The sequence below is a fragment of the Brachionichthys hirsutus genome, chromosome 1 (genome assembly GCF_040956055.1).
Source record: "Brachionichthys hirsutus isolate HB-005 chromosome 1, CSIRO-AGI_Bhir_v1, whole genome shotgun sequence".
Classification (NCBI taxonomy): domain Eukaryota; kingdom Metazoa; phylum Chordata; class Actinopteri; order Lophiiformes; family Brachionichthyidae; genus Brachionichthys; species Brachionichthys hirsutus.
Window position 1 is genome coordinate 13,966,152 of NC_090897.1, and position 22,711 is coordinate 13,988,862.

Genomic DNA, 22,711 nt, shown 5'->3' on the forward strand with positions numbered 1-22,711 from the left:
TGAACATTAAAACCCGAGGGACAGAGCATCGTCACATATTTGACACTATATATGGATCTTAGTGGAAGCTCCTGAAAAACATGCAACAAGTTTGATAACAGAATTTGCATGTTCAGTGGCCAAGAAATTCCGACTGTCAGTGTTACAAGAATTAACATAAGAATGGCAAATGGCTGGTTTGGTGTATGTTTTTTTTAAAAAAGGCACAGAGTTCAATGCTGGGGCTGGATAAACCTGTTCTAGAATAGAGGGGGGGGGGGGCTGTTAAATCCCTTGTGCAACACCGTGTACAACACTGTGTACAACACATTATTACTGTGTACTGTAAGTAAAACCACTTGAAGCCAATGTTATTTAGCCAGTCTTGCAAGCAGTTCTCTTATGGTGCAAAAGCAGAGGTTGCTCAAAAATGACATTCAGGAATATGCATCATGGAAGTATTAAATAATGATGATGCATTGGTTTTATAAAGCGCTTTTTCTAGACACTCAAAGCACCTCACAATGTGCTCCATACTTGGTGGCGGCGAGCTATTATTCTAGCCATAGCCGCCCTGGGGCAGACTGACAGAAGCAGACTGACAAGGCTGCCTGACCACCACCAACATTCACTTGCCCACTGCATTAGTGGGTGAAGTGTTGCCTAAGGGCACAATGACAGTCTGCACAGGTGCGGGATTTGAATCGCCGACCTCTCAATCATAGGACGACCTGCTCATCCACCTGCGCCGCCGTCGCCCCAAATAACGGCATCATGCAAGTGTGCTTTAATTTAATTAGGATGAAACCAGAAGTAGAGTATCTCATTTGCGTTCTGCGAGGCCTCTGGTGAAGGGCGTGGTTTGTTATCTATGACAAAGTAAATACGTTCTGCCAGACAACAAGCCCCAGATACAAGAAGGACATTCAGCCAAAGCCTTTGACCAACTTGAAACAAGTCATGGATTCATTTTATTTATGTAGAGCTCAAAATAACGAGTTTCAGACATGAAGCATTAGCTCTTTTAAATATTTTAATTGAATAACGCCCACTCACAGGCAGCCTCTCTTCTCTATTGTCTGCCTGTGAACAAGCAAGCCTATTGAAACATCCCATCCTGGCACGGAGGACGGAGAAATAAAATATTGACTGGGAGTAAACAGGATGTTCTCGGAAATGTTGTGTCTTAAACAATGCTTATATGCAACATACATTTTTTTACGTTTTAAGTATACTGGATTATGGAATATTCTCTTTAGCCAAACGGTGTCTATTCCTTTTAAATATTTTTATGATAAAAAAACAATTCTGACGAAGAGGATAATAAAATTTAGTGACCGATTAATTTATAGCTGTAAGATGAATGAATGATGGATTTCACAATAAAATATCAATTGCTTATGACGAAAGGGCATCCAGAGCTACATATGACCAGACTAGTGAGCTCCGTCACATCCTTGTTGCAGCTCAAAGAGTCACGTCGCTGCAAAGACGCAACCATTAAGCCCATGCCTGTTTTAGTACAAATACCATTTGTATAGTCCTTCTGCTCGATATTGATCTTGGATGGAGCTCCAATTTCATTCCTCCTTTGTACCGGTAAGTCCAATGTAAATACACCTGATATGCCACACCCAACAAATGCACAAGGGACATGCCAAGCCTTTGGAAGTCAGTATTACCTGTGTATATGTGCCACAGGGAAACGAAATACATTGCTAATTATCCTAGCAATATATATATATATATATATATATATATATATATATATATTTTAAACTTCAATTCTAAATATTATATTCCACCATATCAACCCAAGAAATAGGCAATGTTTGTCGACTAAAACAACTTGAAACCATCATCGCACTGCATCAACGTCTTTGTAAAGGAAGTGAGACTGATCTTTTTTGTATTTTTTTTTAGTAGTGATTCAACATTCCTGATGCAGCTTACCTGTGAGCTGTCCCTGGAAACATCCGCAGAGGGAGGGTTGGGGTTGTAGACACTCGTCATCTCCGGGAGGCCCAGTTCCTCAGGCTCTATGCCCCGGGAAGATCTGAAATTTATGTCCTCCTCCCAGAAACTGTTGAATGACTCCTGGGATGAAGTCCGGTCTGTGTGATCCGCCGTAACTCCTCCAGGAACATATCCCATCTTCAGGCCACTCCCATCTCTTTCCAGACCTCTTGTAGGCTGAGCAAATGTTGAGGAGGCACCGCTGACATTGTACCGATGGAAGAGGCGGGAGGAGTCATGATCACATTCATCCCTTATTAGCCTGACGTCAGGAACAGAGGCGCTCATCCGATGCTCCATGTTCTGTTCAAGATAGGCGGGCATCTTTTTGTGGCTCGTCTTGCCTCGCCGAAGATGCGGAATCTTAAGGCGGAGATGTCGCAGCAAGCCTGGTTTCTTGGAGGAGTCCATGATCGGAAGGAGGCTTGGTCTGAGTCTAAGAGCTAGACATCACAGACGGCTGGAAAAAAAAGCAAAAGAAAGGGTCAAGAACAGACAGTGCCTGTCCCGTTCTACAGCCTTGACTGACATTGACCACTAAATTCAGGATCCGGATTACATTCTTAGGATTGCACTAATTCTGAACCAGCAGTCATGCCAGACATGAATTCTAGAAAAGACAGATCAACCGGAAGGTAAATTACAGCCAGCAAAAGGATGACCGCCTTGGAAATATGCCTTTATCTGTATCACACAAAATGATCTTTCACAAAGTCAGTTTCAAAATTTGGTGCTTATCGGAATACTTTATGCAGTGCTCCACTCAAAAAAAAAAAAAAAAAACAGTATGCACTTAGTGCATTAATATAATATTAAAGTATAGTAGCAAGAAAAAGAGAAAGAACAGAAGGTTAGAATGATGGATTGTATATTTTAAGTGCCACAGGAGGGAAAGACCTTCTATGGCATTCAGTATTATATCTTTATTCACTATGACCAGATTGAATTAAAAACACGATTGCTGTAAAACTACTTATGGTCCTTGAATTTCACCCTAGCAGATAACGTACTAAGAACAAAACCGCATTTATTATAAATGGCGTGACATTTACAAATCAATAATCAATGGCATGACTGAAACATGGATTTGGACAACCCTAACATTTTTAACTTACCTAACATGAACGAAACAACAATAATATGATGAAAACATTTGGAGGACAATGCGAGAGTTGATTGTTATAATGCAAAGCAAAATATATTTTAGGGATTAATTAGTACATTTATAAAAAGCATGTCATTGAGCTTATCTTCACTGGATAAGTATTCTGTGCAACTCACTGTTGGTTATGTGGTCATTAGTTCAAACCCGGCGATCCAAGCTCGTTTTTAAAGTGCATCCAATGCAAAATCACCACCCCACGGGGGGGGGGGAGCAAACATCAGGCAGTCAAAACAGCTGTAGCACATCATAAATGCGCCAGGAAACGATGCTTTAAAAGCCGTCATCCACGAAGTCGCTCTGAAATCAGCAATACTGAGGTGCAGCTTCAGGGAAGACCAGGTTTTGTTTTTAAGCCATGTTCCCATAAGCCTCTTACAGCTGGTCTTTGTATTCTATTATGACCTGCTGTCTTATCAGCTGGCGAAAGGAAGTGGAGGAACACAAGGGGGAGGCACCTGATCAGGGAGCAAGAGTAGAAACGTCGCTTACCAAACCTGCAGAAGTAATGACAGAGGACAGAAAGAGAAAATACAGACAGACAATAGAGTCCAAGCATTTCATTTCAGAGACGGAGAAAACACAAAGCACTCAATGGTGTGAACCAAAACATCACGGGCACAATGTCAAGAATGAAGGAAGCTGAACGTTTTAAATAAATGAGCAGCATTTCGTTTTCTGGAGAATCGGCGCCGACCAGTTTCAACACGAGTTCTTCCAAAAACAGACTTTGGATCAAACTGCTTTTAGTCCACCAGATCTGACATGAAAGAAACAATAATGAGCTCTTAATGGTCGCATAATTAAAGTCCCAGCCAGACACAAAGATGTACAGAGTGCATGTGAGCACACAATGACCACATTAACCATGAGCACACAGTAATGAGAAGTCACTGAGCAAAACAGAAGGCGTTGATTTGACTGGACTCTTAATGCATGGCCAGCCTTGACAAAGAGAACTACACTTTCATCAAGGCCTGTTCCTGGTTGAATGATGCACCATGTGCCTCTAAAAGCACGCCCCCAATGCCGGCGGTCTGTGGCCACGCGAAGGCCGACCAGTTTAAGGAGATGAATCCAGAACTCAACCCCGAGAGCCTCTCTGTCGTCACGTCAGGCATCCGGCTGGCTCTCTTGTGCAAACATGTTTAGTGACATGGCCCTGATTGCACTGAAGTAAGGAAGTTAATAACCTTTGCCCAGAACTACAGTATCTGCAACATAGAAATATATATATATATATACATACTTTCTAAATAAGTTCAGAATTTTTTTAAAGAAAATATATGGAATTATTTAGGCTAACTTTATGACGAAAGGAAGTAAAGAGTCTCCAAAGAGCAATGGGAGATGCACACAGCTTTATTCATATACCGGTATTTCTCTTCCAGGTGCTTGAGCAGGCTGAAACATGCATTCCCAACAATCCATATATTTCTATTTCAATTGCCAAATGAGTCCAGCAACAAAAAGTAAATAAACTAAAAGAGCAACAGGTTTTTTTTTGTAATGCCTTCCGAGAACACAACAAACATTCAAGAACTTGTGCAGGCCGACTCCTCGGATATTTAAAGTTCTGAAAAATGAATAAACAACAATTTTATCTTACAGAAACACTTACGTAAGTCAGAGGAGCTGAAGTTTTGTTTTTTTTCCCCTTTGGAGGTTTAGAACTAATATAAATCCGTGACGTGTTTCGTGGAAACGCCAACAGTGTCCCAATTTTGCTGTGCATTGACCAATTTCCTCAAAATACTCTAAAAGTTCAAAAGCCTATTACGTATTTATTCACTTTAAAAAAAGAATTACTGTTCCTAAATAACAAACTAGACATTTCCTGTCAAAGCACACAGATGCCCCTGCTGGGGGAGGGGGGGGGGGGGGAATCCTGAATAACTTCTGTTGTCGGTGCAATTGTAAAGACAAACATGACAATCAAATGTGCCTAAAAATAATAATAAAAAAAGGTTTATTTAAGATGCACACTTTGAGTCTCAGAATATACTAAACATTCTACAGAAATCTCTCCAGCAGAGGTTGACCTGTAACCCAACAATCACCAACATCAGCTTAACCTTCATGGTGGAGTCAAACAATGCTTTTAGATTTATTTATTGTAACATTTTTTATAATAATAATTTGAAGCCTCCCAATAAAGCTTGAGCTCACATTTAAATGCTTGCTGCATGTTGAATCAGCCGCTGGGCCGAGTTACGCAACCGCACAGCAGCCTGTCTGAACAAGAGGAGCCCGTTTCCTGAAAGCATTGCGCGCACAGAGATATGGCGCAAGACGCACTGCAAACATCAAAGAGAAAAAAAAAGAAAAAAAGTGTGATAGATGAATCCAAGATAAAACAACTGCACATGCAGGAGCCTTGAATTCACCATGAAACCTTCGTGGCTTTGCGTGCAGCGACATCACAAACTTATTCTGAACGTGAATAATGTCGTTTTCAGAATAAAGTGCGCCCTTCAAGGGGTTCCAGGTGGAGCTCGTAAAGGTGGGCCTTTATTGCAGCCCACTAACAACGGTGCATTCTAAAGATGAGTCCTGAAGACGTTACCTTAAATAATTTATACATTTAAATATCATCTAAAAATGGACGCAACCAGCGACTTTAATTCCATTTGAAACGGCCGAGGAAGTCCGAGGCTCACCTGATCAGCCCCACCTCAATGACCGCCGCAGGTAAACTAACCCGACTTCCTGCGTCTGATCCAGGCGCGGACAAAAGCCTTACCTTTATCCGCTGAAGAGACGCCACCGACGAGCGCCTGAAATGTGCGTCATGGATGCTGCGCGCATGGAAGGAGCACAGAGAGATGGACCAGAAACCGGAGCCCGGGTTGCCGACGTTAAAAGGCGGTGACGGCTGAGCTTTCTCCTCTTCTCGGTTCAAATCTCATCAACCAGGCGCGACGCAGCCTCCTTTACGCATGGCCTTCAAAATAAAAGCACTGCGCCCAGGAAAGGAAACTATTACGCGTCCACGTCACAATCACATACAAATATACCGGGCAGAGCAGAGGAGATTCTGGAATCAGATCTTGAGGCTGGGAATGGATGTTTTGCTCAGTTGTTCCTGTTTGAAAAAGTTGCAAATTTGAACCACATCTTAGTAAAATGTACATAAAACAAATGGTGTTTATGCAGTTTACACTATGATGGCTCGGGAGGCACTTTAAATCGTCTCTTGCTTTTGAAAGTTTGCATCTTCAGACCCCAAAATGTTATTGTCACTTTGTGTAACGCAATAAGTTCTAACATTGTGCCAGTGTTTTTATTTTATTTTATTTTTACTGCCGACATTATTATTATTTTTTTCCTTTTCTTGTGCCCCTGTTCTTTTACTCTAATTCCTTCTAGTTATTGGATACAAACTGCCAACTTGATTTATCACACGTTGATCTACACAGATTTGTGGATGTTGTTTGCTTCATTCTCAGGACAAATCTATTAGATGTTCCACAAAGCACACACACACACACAGACACACAGACACACACACACACACACACACACACGCACACACACACGCACGCACACACAAACACACACACACGCACACACCTACACGCACGCACACACAAACACACAGAAAAAGAAACAAAACCGGATTCCTTTTAAAGGAGTGGGCTGTACCCGAATGTAACTCAGTGCTGGAGGTATTTAGACCCTCACACTTGTCCTTGTAAACCAGGAAGTCATCTGTCCATGCTAAGAACAGCAGAAATAGAAAAACGCTTGTTTTTGTTTGCTGTCGTTATGGAACACTCTTTCATCGCTCACGTGATCCAGATCCGTTTTCAGTTGTTTGCTCGAATCATTCCCATCACCCGAGGAGCGTTTAATCCCTCCTATTCTACCGTGCGAGTGAGGCCTTGAGCTGTTGTTTTCCCCTTATTGGAACTAGTAATCCTGTTGGAACTAGTACTCCAGATACATTTATTTTTTTTACAGTTACTGTGATTACTTTGTGTTTTATTATGCACGTTACTTGCTGTGGAGTCATCAAGATCATTTTTAATCAGATCTGAGTTTGTAGCTTATTGACAAAATCACTAATATTGTTATAGTGTAAAAAATGAGTTCTAATCATTGATCAACATTTTTAAACAACATATGTCATGCAATGTTATGACTATTTGAAAGGCTTCATTCCTCCTACATGACTGAGGCAGTCGCGTACATGCCCCAATTCAGTGGAAGCGCTGCGGTTCCTCTTGCAGCTTTTGCAGCCCTCACCACATGATATGTTGTACTTAACCGCTCGTTCCATTTCCTCAACATTTCTTTGTTGTCTTTGTTCATTAATAATGTTTTCCAGACTGCATTTGCATTTCAGTATATTTCAGAGACCTGATTTGAACAAGGAACCGATTAATCCAACAGACATTTGATGGAAAAGGAAAGGCAAATGCCTTTTTAAGTACAGATATCATTCACAAAAATATACTTCTGTAACATCTATAGGTGTCATAGTTCACATTTAACAGACATATCATTACACTGGATGATATATTAAAGATAATATATACAGAACAGCAATAACATATTTGGGTAGTACCGAACTTTGTCAGAACAGTGTCCATGGCTTTCAGTTTGAAATCGGATTGAAATATTACGGCATTGTGTGCATAATATAAAAACAAGTAACATAAAAACAGCACACTGCTTTGCTTGCTACAAATACGAGTGTGCTTTTTTAAAGAGGAATAACAGATGGAGTATTGCTTTCATGTTGGACTCTTTCAACGTTTCTCGCCCTGAGATCAGAAATAAACTGCAGTTCACTGCTTTACCGCCAAACCTTACGAAAGATGAAACGAAAAGACCGAGTCACGAGTCAGACCTGTTTCGATACTTCTGTGCACTCGACTGAATCCCATCGGATATAAAAAAAAAAGACAGATTGTATTGCAATTATACTCACTTTATTTATAAAAAAACACTAAAGATTTAAAGAAAAGAGCTAAAATGTTCCGACTGAGCTCAAATCAGTCTCATTTAAAAATAACCCATCAGTTATTTAATTTTAATATTCGTCCTTTCTGGTTTGCGCTGGTGTCGGGTGGTCATGTGACTACAGACTTCAGGTCACCCAGCTGTCCATTCGCATCCGTTTGACCGTCGGACTCTCTGACCGGCTGGCGGGGAGTGGGTGGAAGTCGGGCCTCGGCTGCTCCTCCCGGTCGCTGCCACCCTCCCGGGAGCTGCAGGAGGAGCTGATGCTGTCTGCAGGAGACATTCCCAGCTCTGCTCTGGTGGAGGAGTGATGGTGTGGAGGTGCAGGAGCCTGGGTCATGTACCTTGATTGGTTGAGCTGGTCACGGGGCGGGGAAATTGGCTCAGCTTTGATGCTGACGGGGTTGATGTTGACAGAGAGTGTGGAACACGCCGTCCTACAGTGGGGGAGAAAAAGTGGAGGACTTAGCGTATTTCTGCACCTAGAGGGTGACGACGCCACCTAGTGGAGAAACTAACAAACTGGCTGGTTATCCTCTCTGTTTCCTCAGTATTTTCAGGCTCTCCCATTCTATGTGTTTCCTGTTTTCCCTAGTTCTATCTTTAATACCTGAGGAAACAGATCCAGTTGAAATCGAGGTAAATTTTATTTTACTATCTCTCCTATTACCTCCACAAAGGAGGTTCTGTTTTTGCTGTCCTTTACCAAGATGCTGTGAAATTAGTAGTGGACAAACAGATTTGTTGTATCTTCAAAAGCTCTGGGTCTAGATCCAGAAGAATCCACCATTACTGAAAGTTTGCTTTTTGTGAATAACTTCTAAAGTAATAACAATATCAATGTGAAGAAAATATTGTACTTTTTCAGAAATTATTTCAGGAGTTATGAGTAAAATGTATGTTTCATATAGAGAAATATACCGGTAAGGAGAATTCAAGTACCGGAACTTTAGAAATGTAAAATTTAAACACGCCATAAATCAGAAAAAATGGTTTCAGTTTTAATCTAATCAACAACTAAAGTACTTTAGATAAATGTACTCAGTTACTTACCCCAGGCACCCCAGCTGGTGCTGCTGCCATGTTGCCATGGAGCCTGCAGGGGAGCTGAAGCTTGACAGCTCTGCACTGCTCAGAGAGTAATCTGACGAAGACAAGAGTAATCTGTGTATCACGCTGCTGTTTTGCTGTTATAGTATTAATATAATCTCCGTTGCAGTAATATGAGTATAATTCGTTCCTGGACCGAGTTCGTAACTCAAATCGCTCGTGTGTCAAATACATTTCCCCACATATAAAATAATATAATTAAAAAAAAGTCCATTCCGGCAATCTAATAACACTCAAATCAACGCTAATAACACGCTGGGCCATTTAGCGGCAGCATCTGGAAGCGTGCTCGTATCTCGGACCGCTCGTATGTCAAGGTATTACTGTAATGCCTACTGTAATTTTTACGGTATAATGTGTCCCCTTTGAAACTCAGGGTCCACACTAACAGCAACACAGTACAAGTTACCATTGCTGTAGGCAGGGCTGATGCTGGAGTACACCAGTCCCTGGTGAGGCAGACTGGGCGTGGCGATGGAGACCACCGGGGTGGACAGAAGTTGGCTGGATTGGCTGCAGCTTTGCCTCTGGTCATTCTGAAAATAAATAAAGGCATGTGTTGCTCTTTGACAAGTCTACGATCTGTTTATTAACTGCCTGTTTCTGCTCTATGCTTAGATTCAACAGTAAGACAGCAAAGCGCAGCTTGCAATGGCCCATTCGAACCACATGGTGTCAGTATTAACTTTTTTCCTAATTTGTCTTCAAAACAGTTGTGTTTCTGGGTCAGATGGAGTAAGAAGTAATCATCGGATTTGCCCACTTTTTAATCAACATATACTTGTGTTACTTGAAAACATTTACATTTTCTAGAATGACTTCAACATCTGCAGCGTCGCTGGACCTGAAGAAGTTCTATAAAAAAAAGTTCTATAGTTCTATAAAATGTTGAAAAGATCAAAATCTGTTGATACATGCTGATGCTGTGCTTATAACCAATAATAAACCATTTACTTCATCTTTAAACGTTATTCAGTAAATCCAAATACTTCGTAGTCATTCACAATAATTACTAATTACATTAAATTAAGTTCTTTTGATAGATTAAGTGTTTCACCTTTTAACTGGAAGCTGTTATGTTAAGGATAACTGCTATAAACTCAGTGCTGTTTTATTTAAGTGTTTTAACAATGAATAATAATAAAAAAGCACTAAATACCAACAGGCAATTCATTCTTTGGGCTGGTTTGGCAGACGTTGTGTGTGGTGCGCGAAGCTGTTTGTAATCAAACTGGTGGCTCTTGAACGCAACACTTTTCCAGCAGTAATTAGAAGTTTGATGTTGTTTTCTGGGTGTTGGCATTCCAGCCTGATAATGTCAGCAGTGACATCAGCCTTAATAAAGTCATTAACTGCTCAGAACATGAACAGTGGGTTAACAAACCGATGCAGGCCTAAACAGACATGTCATCGAGGCGAAGCCTGGAGCACCGCAGTGTTTTATTCCTCTCTCTTTGTTTTATCCGTGGTATTCCTGTCATTACGTCACCATGAAAATTCAGGTTCAAGCTCGTCCTTAAAGTTTGAATCTGAAGTGTGTGGACAGAGGATCGGTTGCTTCAAATTCAGTTTTCAGGGGGATTACCATGGCCTGGATGAATGACGATCTTCACCAACAAGTTCAAGCTAGCATAAACTGACGATGGTTGGAACAAATGTGCTGCTCAGCCCGTCACTGACTCAAAGCAATGAGTTTAAAATCATCTTGGAGTTCTTACCGGTTTGTGTAAAATACGTATTTCACACAATAAAGTGTGTACACTTGAACAAAAGTGACCAAGTACAACTGCAGTGAATGAAAAGAGCAAAGAGGCATCACGCCATGTAAGAACCAGTCTGCATGTTTAAACACTGCTTATTAACGTGTCATTACTTGTTTCTAGCTGTGTTGTATGTTTCAGTTTCACACTCATAACAGCTGGCATGTAACTATTATACTGTATAGCAGTTTCTTGTTATACGATACTGCAGAGCCAATTCAGCGTTCAGTAGGCGAGTTGTTCGTAACAGAAGCCATCAACACAGAGAAGACAGTTGGGTGTCTCTTTTTCAATTTGCATAAATGGAGAGAATGTTTCAATATTTCACTATTTCACTGGGCAGAGCATTAAGAAAACTAATATCAGAAACGTGTCTTTGTTTCTTCCATGTCAAAACCAAATGCAGGAGCCAACCAGATCAAAACCTTTACAGCTTTCATCCACAGGGGGGGGGGGGGGGGGTAATCTGGTTATTGATTTCATTTTGTCGTTAACCACACATAAAAACATACCAGTGTTTGCATCATTCCTTTGGAATGAGGGATGACCACCCGGAGGTCGGTCTTGCGGAGGGAAGGGGTCACGCTGTTCCCAGGAGGTGGAGATTTGGGTGCTATGATCTTTCCCAAGCTGCCTCCAGCAGGTGAACCGACAAAGCCGTTGACTGAACACATAAAGGTAGAGATACAAGGACATTTGGGAAGTGATAGTGAGGAATACCCCCCCCCACCCATGCTAAAAACAGAGGAGGCTCTGAGGTTAGCGGAGTTGAAAGTATAGCTATATATTATACAAAGGATAATAATGAATTATTTACATATTTTTTTGCTCTTGACATGACATAACAGCAGTGCTCAGAGGAAGAGGAAGAGCATGAAGAAGACTGTGAGGAAAGAGGACAGCTTGTAGAAGATCCATCAGTTAAAGGTAATTGAAGTGATATAAAACAGATAGAACCCATGCTGCGATGCTGGAATGAAAAAAATGTCAAGAAGTCAATTTAAAAGTCAGGCATTCATGCATTAAAGCATTTTATTTATTTATTTATTTATTTCAGGCAATGACAAAATAAGCAAACAAAACAACCCGTGCCACATTGCACTAGCCACATTTAAACAAATAAATAATATGCCAATTCTGAAAACTTATTTAATCCCACCCCCATTTCTCATAATATATAAACATAATAAGCTCCACTGTTACAAACATGCCAACATTAATAATAAACTAATGCCAACAATGTTAACGAAACAACAAGCAATGATACAAATTACAGATATACCTTTAAGACCCTCTGTCTGAATATTGTGAGTAAACCAGATGTCTCTATAATAACTTAAATTGGTGAATACTGTGACATTGCTTATGGTGTGTAGCCAGAATATTCCAAAGTTTTACTCCACGTACAGACAAATAAAAACTTTTGAGTGTGGTTTGAACCTTACGGAATTTAAAAACTCAAAATCCTCTCAAATCATGAGCCGCTGCTCGAACAGTAAAAAACCATTGTAGGTTAATTATAGCATTATTAACTTAAACTATTGATTTGATGCTTATCTACGTTGATCCAACAAGCAATCTTTTCAGCCAATTAAACATTCTCAAGTTTAACAACATTGTAGATTAAAAAACGATACAAATCATGTACAAAGCAAAAAAAAGGGCCAGTTACCACAAAGTATCCAAAATCTGTCCAAGATGAGGGACAGTGCATATGACCTGAGAAGAGCAGTGTGTTTAGAGAAACCAAAAGTAGGAACCACTGTAAACAATCACTGTGTGTCAGTAAAGGGTGTTACACTGTGGAATGATATGAAATATTTCTGTCAATGTTTTGCAAAAGAAATTGGGATCAGGAAATATTATTTGGAAGGTTAGAAGACAATATATATGTGGTGGTATGTCTACCTCTATTATGTATGTGTATATAGTGTGTAAATATATATAGAGTAATTTCCTAAAGAATAGGATTGCTATAAAACTGTATTGTCTACTGACATAGTCCTGAGGAGGAGTAGGGAGAAAATAAAAGGTTTTTTGGATGTTAATGTAAGAAAAGGGCTAGATTCCAAATAAGCTTCAATCTTTGGTTCATCTGGCTTAAAACGCCTTTGAAATATTGTCTTTCGTTTCTGTTTCATTGAAAAGTGAACCCAAATAAATGTAATTCATTCATCTATGAATAACTGTCATGTCAATTTGATCTAAAATCATCTGAACTACAGATTTACACTGTAGCTGTATGACTCTTAAGAGAGAGCGATACATACCAACAGCTCCAGACCCATTTGGCAGAACCAGCTCAGTACCTCCCTGTAGGCCACCTATGGATTCACATAGAAACACACACAAACTGATTTCTACTTCAATTGTTCATCTTCCACAATTACTAACATGTATCTAAGCAACAAATTATTTTGCTCCTTGCTCATTGTGTTTTTGGAAACGTTGCTGACATTACCTATTCACACACACACACACACACACACACCTGAGCTTCCAGTGCTGGGAGGTCTCTGTGGAGAGTGTCTGTGGAGGTGTGTGTGAGGCAGGGGGAGAATCCCACTATCGGCCATAGCTGCTGTCGAAGCAGCGAGAGCTCCTGCAGTGTATGACATGTTGCCGGGTGCTGCCTGCATGAAGTTCTGCTGCGGAAGGCCAGTGGACTGGACAGGAAGTGACAGAGAGAGACGTGTTAGGGTGGCCGGGATCAATACCAGATGGCAATAACCCCTTTTTTTTCTGCTTGTGAAAATGTTTGACCCATTACTCCCCCCAAGGGGACGCACAAATTACTGACAGGCATAAATGTAACAATTTAATTCACATGTTAAATAAAGAGAACATAAATAGACAGGAAAGGAAGTTTAGGAAAGTAGTGAGAAGGACATAATCGCCAAATATGAAAATGGTGCTGGTGTGTCGGATTTTGCTGCAGTATGGTATGGAGAAATCAACGATTTCGACTTTTCTAGGAAAACTAGACGGGGAAAGAACCCAGAAGGAAAGTTACCCAGTCATTTTAGGGAGGGGGGCTCCTTTCAAAGGAACAACCCATTGCCTTCCCTCCCTCCCGACACCTCAGCCAAAAAGGTATGTAAATGATACATTTGGGTTAAATTTGATTAAATGTACTTTCATTGTTTTTCGTACTATTTACACTTGTGTGTGTTATCTATTGTTTAGATACACGTAGTTACATATTAATATGTCTGTAGTCATGTACATGGGCATTTATCTGGTGCGTCGGAACGGATTCATCTAGTTTCCATTATTTCTTATGGGAAATATAGTTTCATTTTTGAACAGTATTACAGAGGTTCCACTGTATTCGGTATTTGTAAACAATGTTGAAACCTAAACTGTTCTGGCATCTTCTGTTTATTAAGGTAGACGTGATTTATTGTTTGCCATACCCGTAACAATTCAACTGATGCGAACAAATGCAGCTTACAATTTTATGACACTTCATCATGTTGTCAAACTCTTCATTAATCTTCTTGTATTTCTCCTCCGTACTGGGGGTGAGGACATAAGAGCCATCAGCATCAGGGCTGTCACAACCTCTGTGCTCCTTCTTGTTCAGAGCCTGGGGGGGGGGGGGGGGGAGTGAAACAAATGCAGGACAAAACAGAGTTCTGAAAAACTGATGAAAATGTTTCCAAAAAGCAGAAATTGCAACAACATCATGACTCAAAGCAACCTGTAGTCGAGATTTACAACAAAACCAAGTAAAAGAGGAAGGAGTTCATTAAGGATAATAAGCCACTTTAATCGCCTGCATATGTAGTAGTACGCACAATATACATGTTTAAAATTGACAGGATAAAAACTTTGAAGATGAGGCTGATCAGTTACAACATAATGAACAACATTTGTCTGTCACACGCTGAGGTACTGCAGGATACAGGATGTGTGGTTCTGGTTCTGGTTCCGCCTCATCTAATATATGGTTAAGGAGCAGGAAGGACAACCAACGACCGAGATGACTAGAACCCAGATCTGATTCTCCAGAGATTCAAAGTATACAGATGCTTCCTGAACAATGAGCCTTGAAATAAAAAGCATAAATGACATTCATGTGTGCACTATATACAGTATATATTTTTTTTGTGATGAAATGTTTTATTTATTGAGAACAAAATTGGCAAAGAACACTGCAATCAAACACATTCAAAGAAAATTAAATAAATATAAAAGGTAAATAAAAACAGATTAAAAATGGATGAACAAAACCAAAAATAAAAATGATGCCATGCAACTGCCATCCACAATGAACTCAGCATCCGTCCCCCCTTAAGAAAATACTTATTTAAAAATATTTTCTTTGGAGGACAGCCAAAAGTGAAACCTAAGTCGCTATGACAGATTAATTTGCTCATTGAACTTGGACAGTTGACGGCTCCAAATACTAAATGTCAAAGTATACCAGAACACAAGCCTGAACTGACTCCCTGCACGTAGCCACCAGTGTTCTTTCTGCAGCAAGATCCAGCCAATAGTCTGTCTGTTATCCAGTGTCAGACCCAGACAAGTGATTAAGAGTAAGGGAAGTGGGCGAGCAAGAGACGACCCAAAGAAAAGGTTCGCCACAAAGAGCAAACCCGGTCAGCAATCATCACTCAGAGTATTTAACACATGTGATGTATTCACTGCTGCTTTGGGTTCCGGCAACCTGAATCTATATTCATCCACATTTTGTCCCAGTCATCACAGGTCCCACACAAAGGGACAGACCTAAATCTGAAATCTAATATTATTGCCATGTGAAACTCTCGATTGATGCACGTATGCATGGCCTGAAACATAGCTTCAGGCTTTAAGTCTGCTTTCATATTCTTTTCTTTTTATATTTATTGGGTTGTGAGCAACAACAAAAAGTATCAACACTTAAACATGTCTTACACCTTTCTGTGCAGACATGAAAATGATTTCTAAATATAACATAATATAATATAATATAAATCATAATAAAATGGCCTCCACTGATCAATTGATGTTTTAATGGCTTGCTGAAACAGTAGTAGCTGCTCAAACGATGCTTGATCCAAATAGCCTTTACATGGACAGTGTGCGTTATTGTTCTTAGCGTCTGTTTGCTTTAATGAGCTTCGAAAAAGTGTGACAGACTAAAACCTTGTAGAACAGATGTTAACAGTTGAATTTCTCCACAGACATGCTGTTCCACATTTTGCTTTAGCCGCTTGTATCCAAGCCAGCCTTTTATAACACTGTGGAGTGAAGTAAGCAGTTTTATTGCAAACTGGAGACAACGTTAGGCTCGGCGGAATGTTTATGACGGTGTAGTGTGGATAGACGGGGAAATAAAAAGGCAGTTTGATAATGTATCCCTGAACGCCTTCTGTCTACAGAACCCTACACGACCCTACAGAGCAGCTTAGACCAGCAAACAGCAGTATAGAAAGGATGTCCTCAACACCCGACCTCAATATCAGCTGAGCTTAGATGAAGGCCGGGGTTAGATCAGGATGAGGCCTATGAAACGATCAATGAGGGCCCCATGTTTGGGAATGTATGCATAAAGCAAACTTAAAACAGTGTATGATGGTGTATGAAAAAAAGAAAGTTTTTCATACACCAAAAAGGAATTATAATTATTAATTATCTGACACATGGTAAAGAAAAAAGGATTCGTATGTTTTTTACAGTGTAAAATGAGCTATTCTCAAAACACACTGGTCACATTCACACACTTCAGATTAGCATAAAAATCTCAATAACTAGCAGAACCAGTCTGTAAAAACCTTCAAAATACTTGCATGAGAAGATTAATCTAACGCCAGAGGCAAATGAAGCTACGTAGCATACAGCAATCAGCAATCATTACAAATAATGTGAGGAGAAATGAGCCAAATAATAACAGATGGAACGTTTTGCTTGTATCAGGAGCTTGTTACTCTTTGAATTAGGTCTAAACTCTGCATGACCTTCCTGACATCTGTAACCAATCACGTGATCATCAGGTCTGTAAATGCTTGACACTATTGTCAGGAAGCTTTAAGGTTTAAGTACGGAGGCGTTTCACCTCCTTTGAAAATCACTTGTTTCCATTAGAGGCCAGACAGGGAACAGCGTAAGGGTACAGAGGGACACAGAGCAGACCCAGGAAAGGAGGTTCTTGTGGGATTTGGTCCAAGACCAACCAGGCTTTACGTGGCACTACATCATGCATGGGTACTGACAACTATCTTATAGTGTCTGCTGGAGGGTCTGAGGGTGTGTATCTCCTTATCATTTCAAATGTCAAAGTGGGCTTTGATGGATCTCCAGAGGCATGTGGATCATCGCCACCGTGAGACATGAGTTGGAATGTTAAGTGTTATAATGACGTCTTGTTTCTGTTGGGACTGCATCAAAGACCGAAAATATCCTGAACCTTCTCTGGAGTGCTTGTCCTACAGGCTCGGGATAAGGAAGACATGTCAGTGTTTGTGTGATTTGAGACATCTTTGACAGATAATTTCAGCTCACAGACTTTCAAAGCCACAAACTCGAACGCATTGAATTGTTAAGAGGCTCTGTATCACACTGGACTCAAACTAAACATGTTCATCAGCCAGCAGTGCTCTCGTTCAGTTCTTATTCATCTCTGGGTTCTGCAGGCTGGACATGCACCACTGCATATCTTGGACAGTTGCTCTGTTGTTCTTTCATTAAAGTCTTCTGCATACAAGCCTGTTACATTATTATGACAAAGGTAATCTGTCAGTGGGATTATCTGACCAGTTAGGTCAGTTAATAATATTGTCCACCTTTCCTAAGATCCCACCTCTCCAAGGCTTTCTGCTGGAATATTCTTCAGCCATTAAAGCATATCCATTTTCAGTGTATGCTTATCCCTTGTGTGGTCTCAGCTGACATTGAACAAGAGGCGGGGTAAAGCCTGACCAACATACAGAGAGAAAACAACAATGAATCCAAGGTAGTGATCAGTCAAGCGTTTGATGCAGCCAGTCGAGTGAGTATCACTTTACACAATCACATTTCATACTTAATGTTGCAAATGGACTGACCAACATGTAAAAGATCAATCTCTCATTTCCCAGACTGTGTTGTCTTAACTTGTCCAGCTGGATCACATTTGTGGTTTAAAAACAAAAAACAAATACAAAGGCAAATTAAGGCAGGCAAGAACAGTAACCTGCGAAGTTGACACAGGTGCATTCTCATGATTTACAGCAGGAGAAGAATCATTATGGACAATACTAACGATGTATATAAGCATCCTCCATCACTACATCTGCAAGGATGAAATAGGCATTCGACGGTTGTGGTCCTGAGAGGTTTCACTGGTCTACATGCAGCCTCCTGTTCATTGTTAATCCTGAATGCAATCTACAGTGAAATCAGAACATTACAGACCTTCATGGTTTAAATTTCCCTCAAGGAAACAATGATTTACCTGAGAGGCACAAAGTCACTTCAATATGCTATAGGACACTGAGACAAAGCCGAGAACAGCTGGACTGGTCTCTCTTGAAACAAACTTGTACTGATTTGAATGATTTTTTTGAAAGCGACACAGCATTATAAAACAAACAACATTAGTTTGGGAAGTTTTTCCCGATTTTACGTCTGACAGTTTGCATGTGGCAGAGAACAGCTGTGTGTATACACACGTGCGTGTGTGCTTGACTCCATGAACAGTAAGAACGTGAATCACGATTGCTCACAACGAGCATGTGCTGTGAGAGACAGGATAGCGGTGCTCAGACACGAGACACGAGAGACGTGAGGCGGGCGCAGCCATTTTAAAATACAACACACAGTCACTCACCTCGACAATGTCAGAATTGGTTCTGCTCTCATGGGGTTCGTTGTACTCTGTGTATTTCAGCAGCACTTTGTCCATGTCGGTGCTTGCATACTGGAATAGCTTGTTGGAGCTGTTGAAGATGATGAGGGCAATTTCACAATCACACAGAACGCTGAGCTCATAGGCCTTCTTCATCAGACCAAACTTCCTCTTCATGAACGTCACCTAAAAGACAAAGACCCCCCTCTAACATTATTCAAATATCCACTACCGCACGCAGGTGTCTAATACTAAGACAAGGCCTATGAGGAGTCCCGCTCCTTAAATAAATAGGGACAATTTATGTTTTAGGGACATAAATTCAAGAAATTAAATTGTGTCATAATCCAAAATACAAACAACTGTAAAGGAGAACAAAAAAATAAATCAACTAACTGAAATCATCTGCGATTGTTGATAAAAGCCGTTTGGTGTACAGAAAAAAGAAAAGGGATTCAAAGTATGTCAGGAAGGAGATTAAGTGGAGGGAGAAACATGGAAGGGGTGCAGTTCTAAAAAGAGGGAGGAATTAACCAAACTGGCTTCTACTGGGAGGATGCTGAGTGAGTGGGTGGGAAAATCAACAGAGGTATGTTTTCGGTCTCGCAGGTATTCAGCCCAATTTCTAATCAAATTTATTGAAACTTCGGAAAGGTCAGACTTTTATTGGGGGAGACATACAGCTAAGAAATATTGCATGTATATACTTTTATCATGCACAGTATAACATTTGAAAACTAGAAAAGCACTCAGAGAGCCCAGACCTCCGCCAAGCAGCTCATTCCCCTCGCATTTAGATTCCCACCATCCACAGAGTGATGTGGATCATCACCAAAAAGGGCCCATCTTTGAGACATCCAACTTACCCAAAATCATAATGCACCATTACCATATGGCTCAGAAGAAGTGTTTTGAATGGAACATTTACAGCAGGCAGCGAAGTCCCTGCAGTGAGTCCGTGTGTTTATCTGGGTATTTCCTTTCACTATGCCAACTGCCTCTCTGGAAAGTTCTGATATGTAAGCGTCCTGAATCGGATCTTGTTTGCCTGCTTCATGTTATCATAGTCCCACACATTAAGTTCTGGAATGTCAGCAGTTCAGGTACTTGTTTGAAGTCTCTGTATTAAATGATGTTGATGAATGAGGAGTCGTAGGTCACTTCTGCTGCGGTGGCTCATTTTGAACAGACGCTAGCTCTGTAACGTGGTCAGCATCAAACAAGTAGACAAATCTCCTGAACATATGGGTGTCGGTCCAAACTCTGGTGCAGTTCTACAGAAATATGAATACAACCTAGAACAAAAACAGGAGGTGGAAAGCTTGCGGCTCCCTTTCATTTGTGTGAACGCCGGAGGAATTCCCTGCACTGCTTTCATTACATTTGAATAAACTCTTTGTGAGTTCTCAGTCAGTTGAAATGCTGTAGAGACCCAAATCCAGTGAGGATATTTAGTCCAGCACAGACACTCAGCACTATTCCGTTCCACACAAGTCATAAAAGCTATCCAATAAGATTGTGGTCTCATCTGTATAGTTTCTATTTGGAAGCTTTTGGTTTTAATCTAAAAAATAAATAAATGCTGTGACCAATGGTTGAAAAAGAGCTAAAAATTATGTTCTGCAAAATAACAGAAATATCTACTTTTGTCCCGAACAAGAGAAACAAACTACAAGCTTCTCTGGTTTTATGGTCACCTGGTACAGCGTAGAAGAGGAGTTAGGAACATCAGAAATCTCCAAACCATTCTGGAAACTCTGCGGTGTTCCAAGCAAGTTTGTGTGCATTTCACAGCTATTTAATCTCTTTAAAAAAACAACAACAACTTTCTCTCTTCTGTCTTCTTGAAATGAAAATAAATACATTCCTTCATTATTATATAAGATTGCCTTTTACAGCACAACCTCTCCATCACTCGGAATTCACTACAGTAGTGTACTGACAAACATCTACACATAATCTGCTTGCACAACAATATTTTTCTTTCAATGTCAGCCTCAAGGGAATGTAATGAATGGATATATTAAAGACTCCATGAGCCAAACTGTGTCACTTCCTGCGTTAAGTGTGATGAGCAGCGAAGAGTACCACAGGACATGTGATAAAGCTGCAGCTTTTCACATGTCCTTTTCACATTGGAATATGTTTCTCATTGTGGCACAAGTTGTTTTACTATATGCTCTAATAATTTTCAATAATGTCATAGGTAAAAAATAATATATCAAAAAGAAACCTAATCTAACTAATAACACTTGAAATATATAACAGGCACTAATGGCGCATGGTAACAGCTAAAGCAATGTTGTTGTTTTTTTTTTAAATAAAAAATAAAATAAATAAAGCTAAATCATTCCAGATATTAATTTTCCAGCCACATCCCTATTTTGAGAGCTTGTGCCTTCTGTCCAGAAAGGCTGGTATTTGTTGTGCTGTAGGGGGTGATATATATAGAGGAGACCGACAGAGAGGGAATGCAGTGGGCAGCAGTGCGGCTGCACAGAGAGGTGGGGAGCAGAGAAGGCCACTGTGTCCTTAACACTGTCCCACCCTGCTAATGACAGGGTGCAGTCTGGCCTGTGTCCCTGGCCTCACCACCAGCTGTGAACACGGCACTGCAAAAGTAAAACAGCCCCAAAGAACCTTAAAGAGTTTTGGCGGATCACAGAAGAGGGGCTCCCCTCGCTAATGTTTGTGAACATGGTGCGCATCCACAACACATTTGGTATTTCTGCAGGCACCTCAATGATTATCAACGCCGACTCTGTTTGTCCCTTCCGATCTTGGAAAAGAACTAAGAATCACTATTTGTTGTAGCGGGCTGGTTTCACCAAACACACATCAATATAGAATTAATAACCATGGAACGGCTTTAAACAAGTTAAACGTATAGCATTATATGCTTTTACGTTGCTGGAGCCTATCCCAGCTTGCTATGGGCGAGAGGCGGGGTTACACCCCGGATGTGTCGCCAGTGCATCATGGGGCCACACAGAGACAGACAACCATTCATGCACACAAAAACACACACTAATGATCAACGATTCTAAAGTTATGTTTTTTGAATCTTGAATCTTAAATGGGACTGACTGAATGACATAATGGAGAAACAAGGGCACTTCAGAAGAGGATTGTGCTCTCTGTGATGTCGAAGCATTACAACTTAAATGTTAAATAAGGTCAAAGTGGAGGACACTGACCTGGCGGTTCCTCTCATCTCCGATCCGGGTAATCTGGATCTTCTTCCTCCCCATTGCAAAAAAAGAGGTTCCACCACAGTCAAAGAAGATTGTGAGAGGGCTCCACGAAGAGATGCAATGTCAAAAGAAAATCCTTAACGCATAGTTCCGCTCTTGGTAGGGTTTGCTGGAAAGAAAGCAAGATAGAAAATAACATGTAAGTGTGAAATATTCAGTTATATTCACCAAATGCAGTCAGATACTTGAACAGATCACATGTTCTCACAAGACCATCACTTCAAATAGGCCTTACATCAACAAACCCTACTCAGCACTTGGACAGAACATTTTCACAATCCAGGGTGAACTAAATTAGATATTGTCCTTGGTGGATGAAAAAGGTTGTAAAACTCACTCGTGTATTGGACTGTTTGCTGAACACACTAACAAATCCTTTCTGCATCAGTTGAGAAAGACCTGGTGGATCGTTCTGAAGTGGATTTTCAGATTCTCTTCTCCTGCTTTAGCTCATCTCTTTACGCCTCTTTCTTTCTTTCTGCTACACTGCAGTCTTTGTCACCGTTTATTCCACGCTGCAGTATCTTTTCATCTGAGCGAGGAGTGTCAGGAAGAGGGCATCAGTTGTACCAAAAGGTTTACAGAGTAACCGGACGGACTTCATAATCCCGTGACAAAGATATGATCTCTCCCAAGTTACTCAATT

At 40.6% G+C, this 22,711-nt stretch overlaps 2 protein-coding genes across 2 annotated transcripts in view; both read right to left on the bottom strand.

Annotated features, from left to right (window-relative positions):
- Window positions 1-6,006, bottom strand: part of mctp2b (multiple C2 domains, transmembrane 2b) — a 31,843-nt gene extending 25,837 nt beyond the window's left edge. The window contains exons 1-2 of the mRNA XM_068740322.1: window positions 5,901-6,006; window positions 1,933-2,455 (exon numbers count right to left, since the gene is read on the bottom strand). Of these exons, the coding sequence (XP_068596423.1) occupies window positions 1,933-2,406 (474 nt within the window). The 5' untranslated portion in view covers window positions 2,407-2,455; window positions 5,901-6,006. The remainder of the gene's footprint in view (window positions 1-1,932; window positions 2,456-5,900) is intronic.
- Window positions 6,007-7,638: 1,632 nt separating this feature from the next.
- Window positions 7,639-22,062, bottom strand: LOC137898239 (myocyte-specific enhancer factor 2A-like). The gene is made up of 9 exons (XM_068742292.1): window positions 22,009-22,062; window positions 18,794-18,997; window positions 14,450-14,584; window positions 13,487-13,661; window positions 13,266-13,319; window positions 11,508-11,659; window positions 9,645-9,771; window positions 9,179-9,269; window positions 7,639-8,562 (listed from the first exon to the last, which is right to left on the bottom strand). Exons 1-9 carry the CDS (start codon window positions 22,060-22,062, stop codon window positions 8,253-8,255), a joined length of 1,302 nt encoding a protein of 433 aa, XP_068598393.1. The 3' UTR covers window positions 7,639-8,252.
- Window positions 22,063-22,711: the final 649 nt, after the last annotated feature.